Source organism: Ranitomeya imitator, chromosome 3 (genome assembly GCF_032444005.1).
Source record: "Ranitomeya imitator isolate aRanImi1 chromosome 3, aRanImi1.pri, whole genome shotgun sequence".
Classification (NCBI taxonomy): Eukaryota; Metazoa; Chordata; class Amphibia; order Anura; family Dendrobatidae; genus Ranitomeya; species Ranitomeya imitator.
Genome location: NC_091284.1, coordinates 426,916,937 through 426,940,593, shown reverse-complemented (window position 1 = coordinate 426,940,593; position 23,657 = coordinate 426,916,937). Strand labels below are relative to the sequence as shown.

General features: G+C 41.7%; 1 protein-coding gene across 1 annotated transcript in view; it reads right to left on the bottom strand.

The window, feature by feature from the left end:
- Positions 1-831: 831 nt before the first annotated feature.
- LOC138670155 (adenosine receptor A2b-like) overlaps positions 832-23,657 on the bottom strand; it is a 96,814-nt gene continuing 73,988 nt past the window's right edge. Inside the window, exon 2 of the mRNA XM_069757231.1 lies at positions 832-5,970. Coding sequence (XP_069613332.1) covers positions 5,280-5,970 — 691 coding nt within the window. The 3' untranslated portion in view covers positions 832-5,279. The remainder of the gene's footprint in view (positions 5,971-23,657) is intronic.

Genomic DNA, 23,657 nt, shown 5'->3' with positions numbered 1-23,657 from the left:
CGAATTTGTATGCAAGTTGGAACAGGTCCAGTAAAACAAAAACGAATACCTCATTGCTGACCTCTCAGGCCACCCCACACCGCCCATTTCTCTTTTTTCCGTCATTTCATGCTGCATCCTTGGCTCCATCATAGCAGCAACATCTAAGGACAGAAGATCCTGATTCCAGCTATGTATCACTTAGTTTGCTGGGTGCAGCAGTTGTGATAACAGTTTTCTCTGCTGCAACTTTAGCAGAGCTCGGAATGCTGAGCTGTGTATAACCACGCCCACAACAGTGATTTACAGCTTTCTGTGTACATTGTATGTTGACAAAAAGCTGCTAATCCGGGCTGGGAGCATGGCTGGACGAGGAGGCACGAGACACCTAGTCCTGTAGTGATAATCTCCTGCTAATTAAACACTGAGGCTCGTAACTATAGACCAGGACTTATGACCGCGTTCAGGCTTCAGAGGTCACGGCACATGCCTTGATTTTGTGATCTTACAATATGCAGTGACGTCTAAACCTTGGACGCGGCTGGAAGCCTTGGGTCATAGTAAAGAGCTTGCGGCAGAAAGAAGAAGGGACAGCAGGCGGTGAGCAGCAGACTGGCCGCAGAGTTGAGCATTACAGGGAGTATTAGGGCTCATACTCACTTGCGAGAAACTCGGATGAGTCTCGCATGTTAATACCCGATGCTGCTGCCGGCACTCAGATCGGAGCGTGCGGCCGCATAGGAATACATGGTGCTCCGCTCCTGAGTGCCAAGTGCAGTGCCGGGTATTAACATGCGAGACCCATCCGAGTTTCTCGCAAGTGAGTATAAGCCCTTAGATTTTTTTTTTTTTCACATGGTTCATATCTACAAGTTGTACACAAGTCGGATGTCCGTAAGTCGGGGACTACCTGTACCTGTGTTTTTTTAGCGTGAAGTTATGTTTATTGTAAATGTAGCTACGATCGGTACAAGTACAAATGCTTTTTGGCAAAACTAAACCTGATATAGAAATTGACTTTTACAAAAAATTTTAAAAGTTATTATTATTCTTAATTAAATCTTATATATGTTTCAGAATGGTTTGATTTGGAGACATGTCAGAACCCCTGTACTTTAGTGATGGGCTAAGGCACTCGGCCTCTCACATTACAATGGCTATATACTAAAAAAATATATATATACAGAAGCAGCAGACTTTTGTCATTCAACTATTTGGGATAGCGTTACCACCGTGTGATAAAGCTGACAGTACATATAAGTAAAAAAATTGAAGGAACTTTTTGAATGTCCTATATATATGGGGTCCTATGGCGAAAATAGTCTTTTTCTAGTGGCTTATTCCCCTCTTCCTAGTGAAATGAACATACATGCACAGAGGCGCTCAGTGTGTATGCTACAGGGTGGACAACCCTTTTAATGGTCAAGATGGAAAAGTAGGTGTTGACCAAAAGGGTGTTAAGTTGACATCAGTCTCATGGTAATGACCAACCTAAAGGGATTTTCCAGGATAAAGCGAAAAAAGCCTAAAATGGTGTAAATAGTAACAAAAAAAATTCTAACCTGATAAATCCTGACACTCCAGTGCCACAGCCTTGATGCTCCCACCAGTCTCTGTTCACCTTCCTGCAGCAGTCACGACATCTACCCTACATGATCAGTACAGCACTCGGTGACCTTAGTGGTCTTGGGCCTTTTACCGCTATGGCCAGTGATTGGCATGTTGCCCGTGCAGGGAAGTAAGTAGAAATTGGAGGAGAGCACTGGGATTTATTTATCATACATGGTATTTTATGACATTTACTATCTTTAAACTATTTTTTGTAGATGTTGGCAAGCCCCATAACTCTGAGATAGTTTCTCCTCCAATTATTGTCTATAGGTCTACAGGAGATAACGAGATAACGCATGACTAGCTCCATCAGTCCCGTAGAAGTGAATGTAGTGTTGGTTATACATGTTCACCACCTGTTCAGTCTCACAGGGGGCTTGGAGGCACCTGTTCTCATGATTGGTAGGGTCCCAGTGCTTGGACGTAAATTATTCAAGCCTCACTGGTACGAGTTATGTTGAGCACATATAGACTATATATACTGGACATATACAGGATATAGGGGGTATTTCTGAGCTTACAGTCCCACAGTGTAATCCATTGTCTTCATGTTGTAAATCATTACTGTCTAAATAAACCCTGATCACAGTAATGTGCAGCCCTTCACCATGAAAGAACATCAGATTGTCTATGACACAATAGTAACTTAAGAGCCCCGGTAAGGGTAAGACCCCTCATACAATGGACTTTTTTTAACCATGTGATCTGCTTTTTTTTCCTTCTGCAATCACTAAAATTGTACAAATATGTAAATACATATATTTCCAACCTCCCGAGAATTATTTTGGATACTTAGGATTTATGCTTTGCCCCTTGGACCTTGAATGAACATTGACCTTTTCATTTGGTTCCAATCTGAGATTAGCCCTCTGGGACAAGACTGCACCGCAGCTGTTCTCCTACTGAACCCTGCTAAGAGCAAAGTAAGATGAAGCCAGTGACTCAGAGCGCTTCTCGGGTCCAGTCATTAGTAAGAAACTCACAAAGTGTTTGAAGTAGTCAACTGAGCCAAGAGTCACAATAGTATTGTCGGTAAGGCTGGGTTCTGCCCTGCATTTAATACATTGTCTATCTGTATGGTGTTCTATACGTCTGATTTTCACCTCCGTATGTCCATTTTTTTTACATCCGCATAACATCCAATTATTTAAAATCCATGATAATAAAAATAATATAATTCCTAATACAGTTTCCTATGTAATGTTTCCAATGGAGCCATCAAAACTGGAGGCCATACGGGATAGTATCAGAATGGCATCCTTTTTTTTTGTATTTTTATGCACTCATGGGGGGAGTCTCACCTGAAAAATAGAAGACTTTTTTTTGCACACGGACGTTTGACCATATCCTAAAACACAGTTGTAATGTGTACATTTATGGAGTTGCCTGAGAATAGAGAAACACGACTGCCTCCTCGCAGAAACATCGGTTCCAGCTCGGCTCTACCCACTTGAATGGGATTACGATGTAATACCGCAGACAGTCCTTGATCAACAAAGGTGCTACTGTATTTTTACAACCCTATTTCTTCTGCAATCTTGATTTTTTTACTGTCATGCAACCCTGTTAAAGAAAGTCATAAATTATGTGATATGACATCAATATTGTGGTTGGCTATTGATGGTATTTTCCAACAATTAGTTCACGCTGTGGAATTTTGCATAATATTGGAGTTGGGCTACTAATTACTACCCTTGGTTCCTTGTAGCAGGAAATAGGTCTTTTCTTCCTCCTTCCGCATCTTTAGCTTGGATGAGAGACAACATTTTCTCCCCTGATCTCCACTGCAGTCACGTAATTTACTATATAATATGCACTATAATTACGGTTTTCTTTGCCCCACTAGATGACGACTGGTTTACATGTCTATAAGGTCTAAAGGGTTTATTTGTGAGAAAACCTACAAAAGTGGCAAGTCACTGGACCCAAAGTCAACTTTTGAAAGATTTATATTTTGCTAGATATTTGAGGGTCATTATCGTGTTAGACCCTGGTACCCAACATTCTTTGATGGGCCAGTCTGACCCTGAATACAACTAATACAAAATTCTGATCGGCAAAAGTGATGCCTCCCAGCACACCTATAGGCAACTTGTGTTTTTGGAATTCAACAATCTGTGTTTTTTTATATTTTATTTTTGCTTTAAAAAGCCCTCCCATTAATTTTTTTTCTCTAAATCTGTGTACATGTGTATCTAGCATAGTTTCAGTGTATTAATATACTCCTCTACCACCATTTTTTTCGGTATACAGCGCCGTTACGCTATTCTGACTGACGCCACCGCTCTTCGGATTCTCCGGATCACGCTGCGCTCGGCGTGACCCAGAAGTGACTTTTGCAATGTAAGCCTATTGAGTGTCAGAAGGATGCTCCATAGATTTACATTGTAAGACTAGGTGCAGATGACCATGTATGACACCGAGCAGAGTGTGATCATAGTATGATCCGATTCTCTCGAATGAGAAGAAAATGGAGCAAAAAATTTCTCCATTTTTTCCATTCTGTCAGTTCATGGAAATCAGATGTCATCTGAGTGTAGTCTGATGTTTGCCACGGACTCATTGACTTGCATTGCCGAATTCAATTTGAATACTGATCCAACTCGGCCATGCAGCGATACTTTCCTCGGACTAGATTGGTCCTAGGGAAAATGTGACATGTGCACGGTCTTCTGGACTAACATTGGTCGGAGGACGAGCCAATGTTTTGCTGGATCGCACTCTGACCGAAAATACGCTGGTCTGCACCTGCCCTAAATGAGACTTCCGGCTCAGGCATAGAGCACAGAGTGGTCCGGAGAGTCTGAAGAGCGATGACGTTATTCAGAAGAGGCCAGAAGCGGAATGGTGCTGAAAAGATAGCAGTATAATAACACACCGACCCTGCAGTACAAATACATACACACAGACTTAGAGAGATAAAAGTTCATGGAGGGGTTTCTTCAATGTCCTTTATGTTTATGGAAATTCCATATGGAATATATTTTATAAGACACAATAGTGTTTTACTGTTACTTTTCCTTATTCTGTAAGGAAACTTATTCCAGGTTCGGACTTATTAGCATTTATCAGCTTATTGTATGATCACCTTACGCACCTTCATGTAGACTAAATACACAGACTTGACATACAAGATCTTTAAATAAACTGAGCTGTATACAGGATGTCCAAATAGTAAAAAAAATTCTAAAAAGAAAAAATATCTACAAAACAATAAAAATTTACTCTACATCCAACCAATGTATAAAAGGCTGTATAAATAATGTGCTTTATAAACAAACTAATGTACATTCTTCTATGGGTCTGAAGCTTTCCTTCCACTGTGACTATACATGGCTTTGGTTGTTTACTCTATGTGGAAATATTAGTTTTGGGGATTATGTGCATGTCCCTCATAAATGTTCCGTAAAATACATGCATTGAACAGTTTATCACAACAGTTTGATATAACCAGCAGAACATTTGTCAGTGCAGAGGAATTAGAAGGAAACTTCAGCAATACCCTCTAATAAAAAAAAACAAAACAATGGTGAACGTATAAAAAAAACAAAGTGCAGCAGCAAAGTGGTCAATTATCATATCCATAATGGCCCACCATCAGATTTACAGTAGATGTCCATGTAACCTGTCCAGCAACACAAAGGGCTTGTCCATGTGGGTTGCGTTAAACAGTTGGACTAAGTATGGGGTCACATAAAAGCGTTGCTAGCGCTTACAGTACTGATATGCAACTGTCTGGAGGTCCCATTGCTGCCCTTGGGGCATTTAGAAAAGTTTTCCTTTTTACAGATAAGATACTTTGAAATGATCTTACGGAAGGTGTAACGAAAGTCTCTGATTTTGTAGGCGTATATGATAGGATTCACCACAGAGTTGGCATGAGACAATATAATAGCTAAGAACATAGCCCACTCTGGTTTCTCCTTGTGAAAATTGGGGTCATAAAGTGTGATGCAGTTCAGTATGTGGATAGGCAACCAGCAAAACGCAAAGAGGCCCACAATAATAGCCAAAGACTTGGCAGCGTTCACTTCTTTCTGGAGAGTGGTCCTTGAGTTGTCTGCACCTACACACTTGAGTTCGATTTGCCTGAGTTGCTTGCGTGCAACCATGAAGATCTTGATGTAAATCACCAACATGATCAACAGTGGAAGAAGAACGCATCCAAAAAAGTTGAAGTACACCATGTAAGTCATTGTAACTACTTTTTCAAATAAACACGAGACAGTGCGATTCTGAACGAAAATGCTGTCTCCTCTGCCACAGTCTGCTTCCAAGCAATTCCAGCCCATTAGTGGGGTCAAGCCTATACCGAATGATAGAATCCAGAAAACCGCGATAACGGCTCTCGCCCTTTTTCCAGTGACCAAACTCTTGTACCTGCAAAGAAAAAAATAATAATTTCAATACGATGATATCATTCAAAGGAATATTCATTATAGGAATGTAATAATATAAGGACGAATTGACTACTTATCCAAAAGGACATTTGGACACAGATCATGATTATGGGAATTACTCTTATTGCTTATAAGACCGAAATACTCAATTCAGGAAGGAAGATAGACTTGATGCTCTGTAGAACAAACCTACATATCATATTCATGGCTTTCTGTTTGATGGATGTTTTGGAAAGCAAGGTTATAGCAGAAGGGGTAAGGTAAAGAAAATTGAAACGGACACTGATACAGATCAATACTAGATCACTTCATGGGTAGAGTTGATTGCCCTTAGTGTAACATTGATTTTGTTTTCAACTTCGAGAGCACACAATGATCTATTCTTTCACTCATACAACAGGAAGTCCTTTAACCTTCAACTGTGAATAATCTCATTTCTCAAGAGTCACCATCTAAAGCATCAACAATGGCCATGTAAGACTTGTTTAGATGAAAACAAATGTTTCTGCCACTGCGGGATCGATAATCGAATGGAAGATAATTAAGTTTAAAAACCTTATGTCCTTGCTTTAAGACAATATTATGTTATCCTAATGAGCTAGCATATAAAAAAAAAACAATTTGCAAAGTGTCAAAAAAATTGGTGTACCAACATTACATAGAAAAAAATTAAATATCCATATGCCCCATGCTTTGGGCTCCATCAGTTATTAGGCAATAGATGGTAGAATCATTTCGTAATATACTCATATGTGATAATTCCCAGCGATCTCTCTGAGATTAGAAATTTATGCAGTGTTCCTTCTCTAACTTCACAATTGGCTTATTTAGTGGCCATCTGTAGTCTGAGGCCTAGCAGATGACTGCAGACTATCTTGAAATGTAACTGGCAGTCTCAAGTTTTCTGAGATTTTCAGACCTCAAATAATGCAAAGAAAACAAGTTAATAATCATTTAGAAACAACAATACTAATGATTTAACTCGGGAAGAGTTCAGAAATCAATGTTTTATGGCATAACCATGATTTTTAATCACAGCTTTCATGTGTCTTGGCATGTTTTCCACCAGTCTTTCACACTGCTTCTGGCGCAAAAATGTAAGCAGTTCTTCTTTGTTTGATGGGGTTCAGGTCTGGAGATTGGGCTGGCCATGACAGGGTTTTGATGTGGTGGTCTCTTAATTTTTGCCAGAGCTGTATATATTATATACAATATATTTTTATACATCCTCTATTGGGGATGATTCTTTAAGATTGGCGTAGCACTTGTCAGTCTTAATGAAGCTCTCGCTGGAGTACAGTGACCTGATTCATTAGGTGGTGTGTGCCGCTTAATGAATCAGGAGCATCTGATACTTAGTGTGTGCCAGAAATTATACCAGCCAGTTGAGTTTAAATAAACCTCGGCCCAAGAACACTGGTAAATCTAGAACAGTTAGCAACTATGATGTTCTTAGAAGTAAAAGTGGAGTAAACGGCAGCCAGACACCAAGGGTTGCCAACTTAACTTTAATTTTTTCTGGACACCCTATCAAAAAATCACGGCTAAACAATATATTTTTCCGGACACATAGTAAAACCATAATAAATCATGTTGATTATAAGTGATCTGTGTCTACAAGCCATAATTCTGATATGAATTACCGTATTTTAGGACTATAAGACGCACCTGTGCATAAGATGCACCCCATATTTTCAGAAGGAAAATAATGCGTCAAATGGTGGTCCGTCTTACAGTCCGAATTCAGCTTACCGCGGTGGGAGGGGGGTCGGCAGCGCTGGTGGAGTGGGGCCACAGGAGGTGTTCGGTGATCCGGCGATGATCTGACTCCCATCCCAAACTGGTGCGGCAGGTTAGGCAGTGTTCGGTAGTACGGGGGCTCCGCCGACATCTTGTGTAAGCCCGGAGCCCCCGCACATCCATTGCTGCAATGCAGTGGCCTCCAGGAAAATGCCTCAATCTGCACATGCACAGCCTCCGGCGGCCATTTTCCTGGCAGCCACCAAGTTGCAGCAATAGATGTGCGGGAGCTCCGTGCTTTCACAAGATGTCAGCGGAGCCCCCTTACCACCAAGCACTGCCGAACCTGCCGCATCACTATGGGATGGGAGTCAGATCATTGCCTTGCAGCACCGGACCACAGAATACCCCCCTTCCCAACCCATGGCCAGCAGAATCTCCCAACTCCTGCTGTTGGCACACTCCTGGTAAATACATTCCAATTATAAGATGCACCCCAATTTTCCCCCAAAAAAATCTGGGGAAAAAGTGCATCTTATAGCCTGAAAAATATGGTAATCAGCTGCATTCTCTGAACTATAAAATAATGATAATTGTAGTCAAAATAATCTGCTTGAGATTCTTAAAGGGTTTGTCCACTACTAGGACAACCCCATCTCATACCCCACGTTTGACCCTGAAGAAATAAAAAAAGCTTATACTCGCCTCCTGTGCCTGTGCTATGTCGGCACTCGCTCTCTCCGGGCCTCTCATGTGGTTGTTGTGACGTTACCCCGATGCCCAAACAGCGCTGATGTCACTGTCCCCACCTTCAGACAAATTCAACATGAAGAGGAAGTCAGAGATCAGCTGCAGACTGGACTTCCTCTTCATGATCAATTTGTCCAAAGTTGGAGACAGTGATGCCAGTGTTTATTAGGCACCGGGGTCACGTGTCACAACAAGCCCTAGGGAGAGCAAGTGCCAACACCGCAGGAATAGCACCAGAGGTGAGTATAGACTTTTTATTTTATCGGGTCCAAGCGTGGGTTATGACAAGGAGTTCTCCAAGTAGTGAACAACTTCTTTAAAATTTAAAAAAAAAACACAGATGTCTTTAAATAATTTTACGAGCTGATCTTAAATTTCTGGATGGTTGACATCCCTGCAGACACCTATTTGTTGGCTTATTTTTTTCTAAAAACGAAAGAATTAGGGATGCTAAAATCCAACTGCTCAATCCACATATCCATCAACATGTGGCTAACACTGTATCAAAACCTTTTTTTCCCTTTTGACTAAAAGAAGGCCTTTATACACACTAGATTGTGAGGAGGTCCCACCAATATCTGGGGGTTTGGTCAATAACCATCTTGTGTCAAGCTTGCTTTACTGTAACTAACCCTTTCCTATTCTAAAGTTTGTGTCATCTGAAAACTTACAAATGTCTCCTAACCTTTGCATTGTTCTTGGGATTAATAAATTATGTACCAGTTCTTAGCACTGACTTCGTTTTCAGCAACGTTACACATGTAAGGTGTCCTTTATCTAAGCTGAAGAGGCCCTGGTTATTCATCCCAATATAATAATGTCTCTTTTGAATTTTCCCTAAAAGTCCTAAGGAAACAATAAGAATGCAGGATCAAATTGGTTTGTAATCGTACTATTAGCCTGTGACAATATTTTAAACAGTTTGGTGTATTTGACCTTGTACAATGACATTGATGAATGAAGTCCCGTCTTTTGCAAGAGTACTAAGTTAAGTGAGACCACACACACTGTATGCCCAGTTTTCTTGCTTTATATTCTATTGATGTGTACTGTATCAGTACTTAAAGGAGTTGTCCGAGTGCCACAAATTGATGACTTATTTGTAGAGGATAGTTATATTTTTACTTGCTTACATAATGCCATTAATTCCACAGCGATTTACATACATTATTATCAGCACTGTCCCCATTGGGGGTCACTATCTAAATTCCCTAGCAGTATGTCTTTGGAGTGTGGGAGGACACCAGAGAACCCGGAGGAAACCCACGCAAATACGAGAAGATACTGACTCCTTGCAAATGTTGTCCTTGGTGGAATGTGAACCAAAGGATGGTGACTTTCATTCCAAACCTGGACAACCCATTTAACCTAAATTGCCTAAAATGGTACCACAGCACCTCCGATAATATATGTAAATTATATGTTACTGCTGACAGTAGATGGATAATTTAACCCAGTATTTTGGCAGGCGGTAATAACTAAATTTACACCGTTTAGGTCTATTCTGTATTAGCCACTTGACAGTCCTGATATGCATAAATGTCACTGTCTATGCAAAAGCCAGCATGCTAGAAACCACTGTCTCATCCAGTTGCCTGAATAGTGCCATTTAATCAGCATGGCCTCCTTTGGCAGAGAGGACAGATAGTCATTCTGCAGGCACCTGCATGGTCCCGACACTGCTGAATGCTGGCTCTTATTACTGTAATTTGTAACTGGTACTACAGAGACATCTGCCAGGTTTAGCAGCTCCCCCGAGCCATGTTAGAAAATACTACTGAAGAAATAAAAGTCTTAGAAGAGAGAATCTCACTTTCCATAGTAGAACTGCATTGGAAATTATGATCATTTATGTTGTCAGCAGGAAATAACCAGGTGTAGATACGTAGGGGGATTGGCATGTTTCCCATACCCCTTGAGAAGCCTTCATGTAATGTTGTACAGTGTAATATGTAGTGTGTACTGTGTGATTTACTGTTCTTGAACAGGCGCCCTCTTCCATCTGTGTCCGCCAATGATTTATACACTGCTCAAAAAAATAAAGGGAACACTAAAATACCACATCCTAGATATCTCTGAAATATTCCAGTTGCAAATTTTTATTCATTGCATAGTGGAATGTGTTCAGAACAATAAAGCATAACAACTATCAATGTAAACCAAAATGAATATCCCATGGAGGTCTAGATTTGGAATGTTACTGAAAATCAAAGTGGAAAATCAAATTACAGGCTGATCCAACTTCAGTGGAAATGCCTCATGACAAGGAAAAGATGCTCAGTATTGTGTGTGGCCTCCACATGCCTGTATGTCCTCCGTACTGTATAACGCCTGGACATGCTCCTGATGAGGCGGCAGATGGTCTCCTGAGGGATCTCCTCCCAGACCTGGACTAAAGCATCCACCAACTCCTGGACAGTCTGTGGTGCAGCGTGACGTTGGTGGATGGAGCTGGACATGATGTCCCAGAAGTGCTCAATCAGATTCAGGTCTGGGGAATGGGCGGGCCACTCCATAGCTTCAATGCCTTCATCTTGCAGGAACTACTGACACACTCCAGCCACATGAGGTCTGGCATTGTCCTGCATTAGGAGGAACCCAGGGCCAACCGCACCAGCATATGGTCTCACAAGGGGTCTGAGGATCTCATCTCGGTACCTAATAGCAGTTAGGCTACCTCTGGCAAGCACATGGAGGGCTGTGCGGCCCTCCAAAGAAATGCTACACCACACCATTACTGACCCACTGCCAAACCGGTTATGCTGAAGGATGTTGCAGGCAGCAGATCGCTCTCCATGGCATCTCCAGACTCACGTTTGTCACATGTGCTCAGTGTGAACCTGCTTTCATCTGTGAAGAACACAGGGCGCCAGTGGGAATTTGTCAATCCTGGTTTTCTGTGGCAAATGCCAAGCGTCCTGCACGGTGTTGTGCTGTGAGCACAAGCCCATCTGTGGACATCGAGCTCTCAGACCATCTTCATGGAGTCGGTTTCTAACCGTTTGTGCAGACACATGGAAAATGACCTCCAGCAAGCCACAAATGTGCAGGGCTCTGGCAGTGCTCCTCCTGTTCCTCCTTGCACAAAGGCAGAGGTAGCGATCCTGCTGCTGGGTTGTTACACTCCTACGGCCCCCTCCACGTCTCCTGGTGTACTGGCCTGTCTCCTGGTAGCGCCTCCAGTCTCTGGGCACCAAGCTGACAGACACAGCAAACCTTGCCACAGCTCGCATTGATGTGCCATCCTGGATGAGCTGCACTACCTGAGCCACTTGTGTTGGTTGTAGAGTCCGTCTCATGCTACCACGAGTGTGAAAGCACAACCAACATTCAAAAGTGACCAAAACAGCCAAAAAGCATTGGTACTGAGATGTGGTCTGTGGTCCCCACCTGCAGAACCACTCCTTTATTGAGTGTGTCTTAATAATTGCCAATAATTTCCATCTGTTGTCTATTCCATTTGCACAACAGCATGTGAAATTGATTGTCAATCAGTGTTGTTTCCTAAGTCGACAGTTTGATTTCACAGAAGTTTGATTTACTTGGAGTTATATTCTGTTGTTTAAGTGTTCCCTGTATTTTTTTGAGCAGTGTATATAGGTAATATCTATATTATCTGAATGCTATTAATATGTATTCCACCTAATAATATTTATTAAGCTTTTGTATGTAGTAACTAGGTCCAAAACATGAACCCCCCCAAAAAAGACATAATACTTCATATTTATAGCTCTCATCTACAGCAGGAATCTTTAACCCAGAGACTTAAGGTACCTTCACACTGAACAACTTTCCAACGAGAATGACAACGATCCGTGACGTTGCAGCGTCCTGGATAGCGATCTCGTTGTGTTTGACATGCAGCAGCGATCAGGATCCTGCTGTGACATCGCTGGTCGTAGCTAGAAGTCCAGAACTTTATTTGGTCGTCAGGTCGGCGTGTATCGTCATGTTTGACAGCAAAAGCAACGATGCCTGCAATGGTTTTCAATGGAGCGAACAACCAGCGAGAACAATAAATACGTCACTGAATCGCTCCTGCATCGCTCAGCTGTTGCCGGTGTTTGACGTCTCCTAGTGACCTAAACAGCGACGCTGCAGCGATCGGCTCGTTGTCTATATCGCTGCAGCGTCGCTAAATGTGATGGTACCTTTAAGAGGGGAGGCGTTTGCATCCAGCAGATTCATCACAGCAACAGTCTTCATTAGCTAATGAGGTGTTAAGAGGATTTCAGTCCAATGGCTAAGTTGTTTTTAGCTCTTATCATCTGCAAATAGAGGGAGCAGATAATAATTATAACAGATCAGTGCACTATCAGCTGGAATCTGTGCGCAGGTCCTCATCATCTCTAAAGATGTGGTTCCTTAGACAGAAACGCTGCTATTTCTAAAGCAATGCTTTTCTAGTAGTACAATAGAAAACTAGTTACAAAGAGTTGCTGAAGTCCTTTTGGGACAGATGTACTGTTTTAATATCTTTCCCTGCAAAGTAATATTATTTTATTAACTTATTGGATACCTATAGATATCCTAAACTCTACAGCTTCTGTACTCTCCTACAGCCTTATTAACACAGTGCAATTTGTGTAAAGTATTCCATGATATAAGTAATCTAAACTTACTGATTTTTATGGATTCGCTAGTGATCTTTTGCTTAGGGGGGTCTCTGCAGCATTTGCTGTACTGTAACCAGGGCTCTGACTGAGAATGTTGGAGTATACAGCAGCTGCAGGCTTATTTTGTACATGGACTGTGTTGAACAGATATAGCAGACAGCAGGCACTGTGTTACCTCTTACAGCCTGATGATATGTTTAGTTCCTCTCTAGATTTAATTTATGACCTCTCTGGTTTGTTTGTGTCAGTTTCTCCACTAACTCTTCATGTTGTAATTTATGACGATAATATTTGCAGTAGGTTCCACGTAAAACAATTCTCCCACAATATTAGAGTGCTGATGATTCTGCTAAAATGTGCAATACAGTAAACCAAACTTCTGACTTCTCACGCTCTGACGCCTTAAATGGGGGTGCATAAATGGCTCACGTGTAAAAGTTAGTAATAACATATTAACTGTAATAAAATGGCAAACTGGGGCCTCATTGATGGAAAATGACAAATACTTAAAATTTCCAAACTTTCTGAAAATTTCTATAAAAAGTAAATATACATCCAGCTATAGATTTAATACAATAATGATACAGTGTTCAGAATATATAATATTTAATATTTTTAGTTTGAGGATGGCACTGGAGGCAGTACCAAAACTGACTGACTCCATTTCCGTGACTGCACAGCACTGATTTTACACAGTTGCCAACTGTACCAGATTTCCCAGGACTCCTGAAATGAAGGGGGGAATGTTTTAAGTAAACTGTACCCCAAAACTGGGTGCTTCAGGTAGGGCCTGAGGTACCTTACACAGTGGGGCTTAAACATCCCTATGAATTTTTTGGCAACTGTGGTTTTAGCATGGCCAAATTTTTCTTGTACAGGTATCTCATGAAGTCACTGAAGAAGACCTTCACATTTAGGAACATTTCACTGATGACGAAGACACGGCTCGTACACCGTTTGTTCTTTTCTGTGGTAACATACAGATGCAAAACCTGGACGATAAAGAAAGAAGACAGGAGAAGAATCGATGCCTTTGAAATGTGGTGCTGAGAAGGAGGTTATTAATACCATGGATGGCAAGAAGAACAAACAAATCAATTTTGGAACAAATCAAGCCAGACATGTAACTCGAAGCAAGGATCACCAAGCTACGACTTGCCTACTATGGACACATTATACTGAGAGATCAATCGCTGGAGATGGATATTATGGTTGGAAGAATAGAAGGAACAAGGCTAAGAGGAAGACCAGCAACCCAATGGCTTGATATTATCAACATAATGGCGGAGAAGACTCTGGTGGACCGATCTAGGCTTGCACAAGATCTATATTCCTACAGATAATCCATCCATTAAGTTACCATGGATCAAGATTGAGACAAATTCAACAGAAAAAAAGAAATAGCTGCAAAATCCTGACCTGTGTAAACCTGACCTAAAATGGAATGTTATCTTTTCTCTGTGGATCATAGTGGAGCACATTTGTAGGCTGCATATATACATCTTACATGACAGAATCTGTCTGCTTAGGGTTTTGCCAACTCATGGTTTGTAAACGACATTCTGAGCATCTCTTGAAGATTTCAAAATAGAGCATCTTAATTTTCATTTTGTTTATGCTCATAAGCTTTAGTTTACAATTGTGCTGTTTTTTTTCCCTTCGTGACCTTTTCTGTTTTTCTGTGACATCGGTCTCCATCTATTTTTCAATCCATCATCCACTGACTTCAATAATAAATCCTATACAAATCAGTAGCTCAATAAAAAAAACAAGAAAAAAATAAAACATGAAAAAAACAACCTTCATATGATCTGACCGAACTTGTGCCGATCAGCAGCTCAGTGCACATGGCCTGTATACAGTTTCCATCACATCTTGTCTAAATTAGCTAATGTGATTGGGCTCCACAAATGTAATTGTTTTCTTCAAGAAGCCAAATGTGATGATCAAACCTTATTTATAATTTGCCGGCTTTGATCGAGATGTGGTTTTAATAAAGGCTGGGTAATGATTTATCAAACAATGGTGGCTGGAGATCCATGGCATTAACAAGGGGAGAAAAATCTATAACAAATAAATCAAAAGAGAAGAAAATTCAATTTCTTTTATTTGGGTCATTTGTTTATTTGTTAGAACTCTTTTGTATAGAGTATATCATTATGTCAATGGATGCACCTCCTTATTGTCTTGGTTGACCTTTGCTTTCATATTCGATGACATTACTGGTATATCGAGTATATATCAAACATTGGAGGATTTTTCTGACTGAAGAATTACACATAAGCATGAAATGGCTATATGATGTTCCTGCAACCATATGGCAGAGCACAGACTGTTCTATTTGTCTTTGTACGGCTTTACGGGTATCATGTAACAATAATATAGGTCCATATGTACATGTGGTTAACCTAAGCCAAATGTATGGATATGTTCACATCAAGCTGCATCAGAAGCCATATTCTAGACAGAAGCGCTGCATTCACAGTGAATTATGCTACGTTGCCTGTTAAAAAATTGTTTCTCCCATGTGTCATCCATTTTGCATCTGTTTTTAAGAAACTGAAAGAGGTCATCTGTCTAAACTTAGCAATGGATCAGTTAAAGGCCGGGTTCAGATGAGAATATAAAATAAATAATGGTCCAAATGCAGTTTTCCACGTTAATTGCAATGGATCCATTAAAAAAAAAAAAAAGATTGTATCCGTACGGCATCCCTTTTTTTAATGCACCTATTGCGTTTATATGGATCAGACCAGTGCATGCTGCAATGTTTTACACTCACTTTGTAAAAGCATTCATATCAATGACACCATTTTCTTGCATAGGTCCTGTTTATATACAGTACTATCCGTTTTACTTAAGGACAGCACATGGACGTATAATATGCGCATCTCAACATGTCCAAAAATGGATGGAAAACTGATGGACATTCATTTTTTTTATGTATCCTTGGTGAAAAGTTATGGTTAAGGTTATGTACCGAGTATCATGGAAGAAATGCACAGATCCTAGATCCACGTGTATGTCAATAGTTCCATTAATCTCTAAGGCTTCGATTCATCAAAACCAACGATGTTCACATCGGTCTTAAAGAGTGGTGTATTGAAGTAAGGTCTTGAAGAGGTACAAATCTTACTGAACCAGGAGCATCTGACAGGTGGCATGCACACGGAATAGGAGTAAGATTTCTGGTGAAGGAATGCCACACCTCATCAAGAAGTAGATGAATCATGCATGACACATCCCCATCCTTCCCCATCTTGGCCATTTTGGGGGAGCTAGGTTAAACTGGCGTGAAAACGCCCAAAGTTTTGCAAAACTTTGCATTACACAAAATGTTTGGAGACTTTTTTTTGAGAATTCTGGCTTAATCCCTTTGAGTTATTGGCACCTAAGGCTCAGTATGTTATCGGTCTTAAAAACAGAATGTGAAAAACGAAAGTGTGAATGAAACCTAAGGCTAGGTAAAGACGGGCTTATTTCATTGTCCACATATAGACGACAATACCCAGACTTACCGTGGGTCTCTAAACTAAACTTATAGCCTCATAGACACAGAAAGCAGCAGTCTTTAAAGGATTGCAATATACACCTATCTCAGGTCAGCCTTAGGCCATGTTCAGGCAGTCAGTCATATACAAAAACGGGCCATTAATGTTCGCAAACTGTGGGCATGACTGTCTCCGTGTGCAGCTCAGTGGCCTTTTCTGCAAAGCAGGCTGAGGCAGGAGCATTAAACATGTTGAGATTATCGGACATCAAATCTCTGGCGTGCACTGGCCAATAGTGATTATTGGGTCAATGTCTTGTTTGTTTCCCACAGGAGCTTTAGGATTACCAAACTAATTATATTGCTGGTTAGTTTAAAAAATATTCAGATATACCTTCTACATCACAAATAGATATTCCATCATTGAGAAAACCAATTTTAAATCTATATGTAAGTTAGGCTGCAAGTTCGCCAAGGCGGGCCAGTTTCCAACTAGTACATCGATGCTCCTAATTATTCCTGGCCTACCGCCACCTCCAGGGGTTGATGGATGTCTCTTCTGCACAGATATGTGTACTGCAGTGTAGTAGGGATGTCAGTAAAGCACATGGGGCTGAAAGTAGGCAGGGAAAAATGCAGAGGATTAATGCATTAGCGGGGAATTGCCTTAGTTCACCTGAAGGGAATCTGTAAATAGGATCAACCCTCCTAAATTGTCTATATCGGCATGCAGGTCTTAGGAAGTTGAATAAAGTGATATCTTGATATCTGCGATCCGATGTCTTATCGCAAAGACTTTTTTTTTACTGATACGTAAGTGAGCTGTTCCAGTCTATGGGCCGGACACTGATCTCCCTGAGAATCTGCCTCCAGAGATTATTTTAAGGCGGCGTTACCAGTGTAATGTGTGATGGCCACTCTCTGCTCTCCTGTTGCCACCTCAGAGCTGTGTGTGATTATAACTGACACATCTGCAGATTCATCTCAGCTTCCATCTTACAGCCAGCCAGTGTTGCAATACAGCTGAGCTGTGAGAACTAAAGCAAATGTGTTTGTAAAGAGACACAGTTCAGTTCTACTATTCTGTGTTATACATGTCTCACACTTGTAACCAATACATGTCTCACAGTGGTAACGCCCCCTTTCACGTAAAATAATCTCTGGAGGAAGATTCTCAGGGAGATCACTGTCCGGCCCATAGATCTTAACAGCTCATTTACAAATAAGAAAAACATAGAAGTCTCTGGAATAAGAAATCGAATCACAGATATCAAGGTATCATTTCATTCCACTTCCTATGACGTACATGCCCATACACAGGTACTTCTCACAAAATTAGAATATCAAAAAGTTAATTTATTTCAGTTCTTCAATACAAAAAGTGAAACTCATATTATATAGAGTCATTACAAACAGAGTGATCTATTTCAAGTATTTATATTTGTTAATGTTGGTTATTATGGCTTACAGCCAATGAAAACTCAAAAGTCATTATCTCAGTAAATTAGAATACTTTATAACGCCAGCTTGAAAAATGATTTTATAATCTGAAATGTTGACCTACTGAAATGTATGTTCAGTAAATGCACTCAATACTTGGTTGGGGCTCCTTTGGCATCAATTACTGCATCAATGCGGCTTGGCATGGAGGCGATCAGCCTGTGGCACTGCTGAGTTGTTATGGAAACCCATAAAATCTTGATAAAATACAGTGGACCTACACCAGCACATGACATTGCTCCAGTCCCCAAACCATCACTGATTGTGGAGACTTCACACTTAGACCTCAAGCAGCTTGGATTGTGGCCTCTTCACTCTTCCTCTAGACTCTGGGACCTTGATTTCCAAATGAAATGCAAAATTTACTTTCATCTGAAAAAAAACACCTTGGACCACTGAGCAACAGTCCAGTTCTTTTTCTCCTTGGCCCAGGAAAGACGCTTCTGGCATTGTCTATTGGTCATGAGTGGCTTGACGTAAGAATTGCGACACTTGTAGCCCATGTCCTGGAAACGGCTGCGTGTGATGGCTCTTGAAGAAATGACTCAAGCAGCAGTCCACTACTTGTAAATTTCTCCCAAATTTTTGAATGGCCTTTCAAGGCTGCGGTTATCCCCGTTGCTTGTGCACCTTTTTCTACCACAGTTTTTCCCTTCACTCAACTTTCCATTAATATGCTTGTATACAGCACTCTGTGAAAAGCCAGCTTCTTTAGCAATTACCTTGTTTGCCTTACCCTCCTTGTGGAGTGTGTCAATGGCTGCATTCTAGACATTTGTCAAGTCAACAGTGTTCCCCCTGATTGTGGAGCCTACTGAAACAGACTAAAGGTACCTTCACACTCAGCGACGCTGCAGCGATATCGACAACGATGTCGATCGCTGCAGCATCGCTGTTTGGTCGCTGGAGAGCTGTCACACAGACAGCTCTCCAGCGACCAACGATCCCGAGGTCCCCGGTAACCAGGGTAAACATCGGATTACTTAGCGCAGGGCCGCGCTTAGTAACCCGATGTTTACCCTGGTTACCAGCGTAAAAGTAAAAAAAAAAAAAACACTACATACTTACCTACCGCTGTCTGTCCCCGGCGCTCTGCTTCTCTGCACTCCTCCTGCACTGACTGTGAGCACAGCGGCCGGAAAGCAGAGCGGTGACGTCACCGCTCTGCTTTCCGGCTGACCGACGCTCACAGTCAGTGCAGGAGGAGTGCAGAGAAGCAGAGCGCCGGGGACAGACAGCGGTAGGTAAGTATGTAGTGTTTGTTTTTTTTACTTTTATGCTGGTAACCAGGGTAAACAACGGGTTACTAAGCGTGGCCCTGCGCTTAGTAACCCGATGTTTACCCTGGTTACCAGTGAAGACATCGCTGGATCGGTGTCACACACGCCGATCCAGCGATGTCTGCAGGGAGTCCAGCGACAAAATAAAGTTCTGGACTTTCCTCAGCGACCAACGATCTCCCAGCAGGGGCCTGATCGTTGGTCGCTGTCACACAGAACGATTTCCTTAACGATATCGTTGCTACGTCACAAAAAGCAACGATATCGTTAACGATATCGTTATGTGTGAAGGTACCTTAAGGGAGCTTTTTAAATGCTTAAGAAGATTTTGCAGGTGTTTTTTGTTAATTATTCTAATTTACTGAGATAATGACTTTTGGGTTTCCATTGGCTGTAATCCATAATCCTCAACATTAACAGAAATAAACACTTGAAATAGATCACTCTGTTTGTAATGACTCTATATAATATGAGTTTCACTTTCTGTATTGAAGAACTGAAATAAATTAACTTTTTGATGATATTCTAATTTTGTGAGAAGCACCTGTAGACTGCTTAGGACGGTTGATCATACTGACAGATTTCCTTTAATATTGATTTTCTCTGTGATGGAATGTCCATTTGCTGCCAAGAATGAATGTTTGAACCTGTCATTTACTACCCTAATTAGATTAGTAACCCTAAAGATCCTGGCAGCTTCCTTGTAAGGCCACGTTCACACATTCAGTATTTGATGAGTATTTTACCTCAGCATTTGTAAGAAAAAATCATGAGTGGGACAATCAGAGGAAAAGTACTGTATAATAGAAACCTGTCACCACTTCTGTATTTTTTACCCACTCCTGGTTTAGGCTTACAAATACCGAGGTAAAAAACCTCACCAATACTTCACATGTGCACGTGGCCTCATATAAGGTGGACAATCCCTTTATTTTTTTCCTAATGATTGGTAGACAGTAGTAAATTAAAATGACTGGGGAACAACACAATTCAATTTAGAGATAAAAGGATACATGAAATGTAATGCAGATATACAGGAGTAACTTACCATGGACACATTACTATACTGAAAGACTGAATTTTCTTATTAGGATGGTAGAATAGAAGGAACACTCCAGTTTTAGAAATGATTAACCGGTCAATAGTTTGTCCTGACTATTTGAAGCCGTCCTCAAGGTCCTGCGGGTGCAGATTGAAGCCTCTCTTACACAAGGAATGTCTCACGCTTTTAATAGTACTCTGGTTACAGAATATAAATGGTAAATCACTCACTCTGCCCTTTCTCATATTTGCACAAACCAGTCAAGGTTAAACATTGTTTTTTGTTCAATTGATAGAAATGTCCACGTGTAAAATAGTTTTGTCAAACTAATTGTATTAGTCCATTAGGGACATTTTTAACCTTTTGTGTAAAGCATACCTCCCAACTTTTGAGGAAGGGAAAGAGAGACAAAATTAGTGGCGCGCACAGCAGGGAATTTTAGGCCACACCTCTGACCACACTCATTTCACAAGTAGTCACACCCCAACCACACCCATTTAGCACTGCTGATCAGAATGTTTCATAAACAATAATTATAAACAAAAATATATGGCCACACAGTGCTCCATACTGTATAATGGCCACACATGGTGCTCCATACTGTATAATGGCCCCACATGATTCTCCATACTGTATAATGGCCACACATAGTGCTCCATACTGTATAATGGCCACACACAGTGCTCCATACTGTATAATAGCCACACATAGTGCTCCATACTGTATAATGGCCCCAAATGATGCTGCCTACAGTGTACTGGCCCCACGTGATGCTCCATACAGTATAATGGGCCCACATGATGCTGCATACTGTATAATGGCCACACATGATGCTCCATCTACTATATAATTGTCTAAGGGTCACTTCCGTCTTTGTCTGTCTGTCACGGAAATCCAAAGTCGCTGATTGGTCGCGGTCAAACGGTCAGACGGCTACGTCATCATCTCACAAGAACGCAATGCACTCTTGGGACCGGAGCATCGCGAGGAGCATCGGTAAATGTCTGGGCTGGATTCAGGGGCTGACGGAGGTGAGTATATAACTATTTTTTATTTTAATTCTTTTTTTATCAGGGATATGGTGCCCACATTGCTATATACTACGTGGGCTGTGTTAGATACTGCGTTGGCTGTGTTGTATACTACATCTCTGTGCTATATACTATGTGGGCTGTGTTATATACTATGTGGCTGTGGTATAAATTACGTGGCTGGGCAATATACTACATTGCTGTGCTCTATACTATGTGGCCTGGGTTATATACTGCATGGGCAGTGTTATATACTACGTCTCTGTGCTATATAAAACGTGGCTGTGAAATATATTATGTGGCTGTGCAATATACTACATGGCTGTGCAATATATTACGTGGCTGGGCAATATACTACGTGGCTGGGCAATATAATACATGGCTGTGCAATATACTACATGGCTGTGCTATATACTACGTGTCTGTGCTATATACTACCTGTCTGTGCTATATACTATGTGGCTGGGTAATATACTACGTGGCTGGGCAATATACTACATGTCTGTGCTATTTACTATGTGGACTAGGCTATATACTACGTGGGCTGTGCTATAAACTACGTGGGCTGTGCAATATACTACGTGGGCTGTGCTATATACTACATGGGCTGTGCTATATACTAAGTGGGCTGTGTTATATACTATGTGGCTTCGGTATATACTACGTCGGCTGTGTTATATACTACGTGGGCTGTGTTATAAACTACTTGGCTGTGCTATATTTCTCTGCTGTATCTGTGCATCATGAATCGTAGTATGTGTTAAAGATGGGGGACCACTGAGACTACTTCGCCCGAGACCCTCAAAAACCTGGAGCCGACCCTGGCTTCACTGATTGGTCACGCCCGGCCTGCGACAGTCGCAGTCCGCCAGCTAATTGTTACAGAATTTGAACCACGCTTCACCAATTGGTCGCGGCTGGCCAAATTCTTTGTATAAATTGCATTCATCTTAAAACTTCATAAATAAACTACATACATATTCTAGAATACCTGATGCGTTTGAATCGGGCCACCATCTAGTACACTATAATGCCCCCACATGATGCTCCATACTGTATAATGGCCACACATGATGCTCCATACTGTATAACGGCCCCAAATGATGCTGCGTACAGTGTACTGGCCCTACGTGATGCTCCATACAGTATAATGGGCCCACATGATGCTCCATACTGTATAATGGCCACACATGCTCCATACTGTATAATGGCCACACGTAGTGCTCTATACTGTATAATGGCCACACATAGTGCTCCATACTGTATAACGGCCCCAAATGATGCTGCGTACAGTGTACTGGCCCTACGTGATGCTCCATACAGTATAATGGGCCCACATGATGCTGCATACTGTATAATAGCTCCACATGATGCTCCATACTGTATAATGGCCCCACATGATGCTGCGTACAGTATACTGGCCCCAACCGATAGTCCATACAGTAAAATGGGCTCACATGATGCTTTGTATGCTCGTACACACGGCTTCACTCCATACACCTCATACACACATGGCTCCTCTCCATACACCTCGTACATACACGGCTCCACTCCGTACACCTCGTACACACACACACACACACACACATACGACTCCGCTCCATACACATTGCACACTCTGCTCCGCTCCATATACCTTGTACACACGGCTCTGCTCCGTACACACGTGGCTCTGCTCCGTACACCTCGTACACATATGACTCCGCTCCATACACCTTTTACACGCTGCTCCGATCTGTAGACCTCGTACACACTTGGCTGTGCTCCGCTCCGCACACCTCATACACACGGCTCCGTACACCTCTTACACGATTCCACTTCATACACCTTTCACACGCTGCTCCGATCCATACACCTCATACACACACGGCTCTGCTACATCCACACTGTAAACACCTCCTGACCTCACACATACGCTTACCCTCCTCCAGCGCCAGGACAACCAGCAGACAGTGTCAGGCTTAGCTTAATGTCAGGCTTTACAAGGCTGCAGCACCCAATGAGACTCAATTGCATTTGAATTATTGGTGAGGCTGCCAGTGGGGAAAAATACCATGCCACATTAATTAGCCCTCTACCAGGGAGCTGCAGCTGCTGCTGCTCCTCCTCCTCCAGCATTCACTGGACTGTGACATCGACTACTGATGATAGTCCCCAGGGCCGGACTGGCCATTGGGCAGTTCTGGCAAATGCCAGAAGGGCTGGTGCCAGTAGTGGG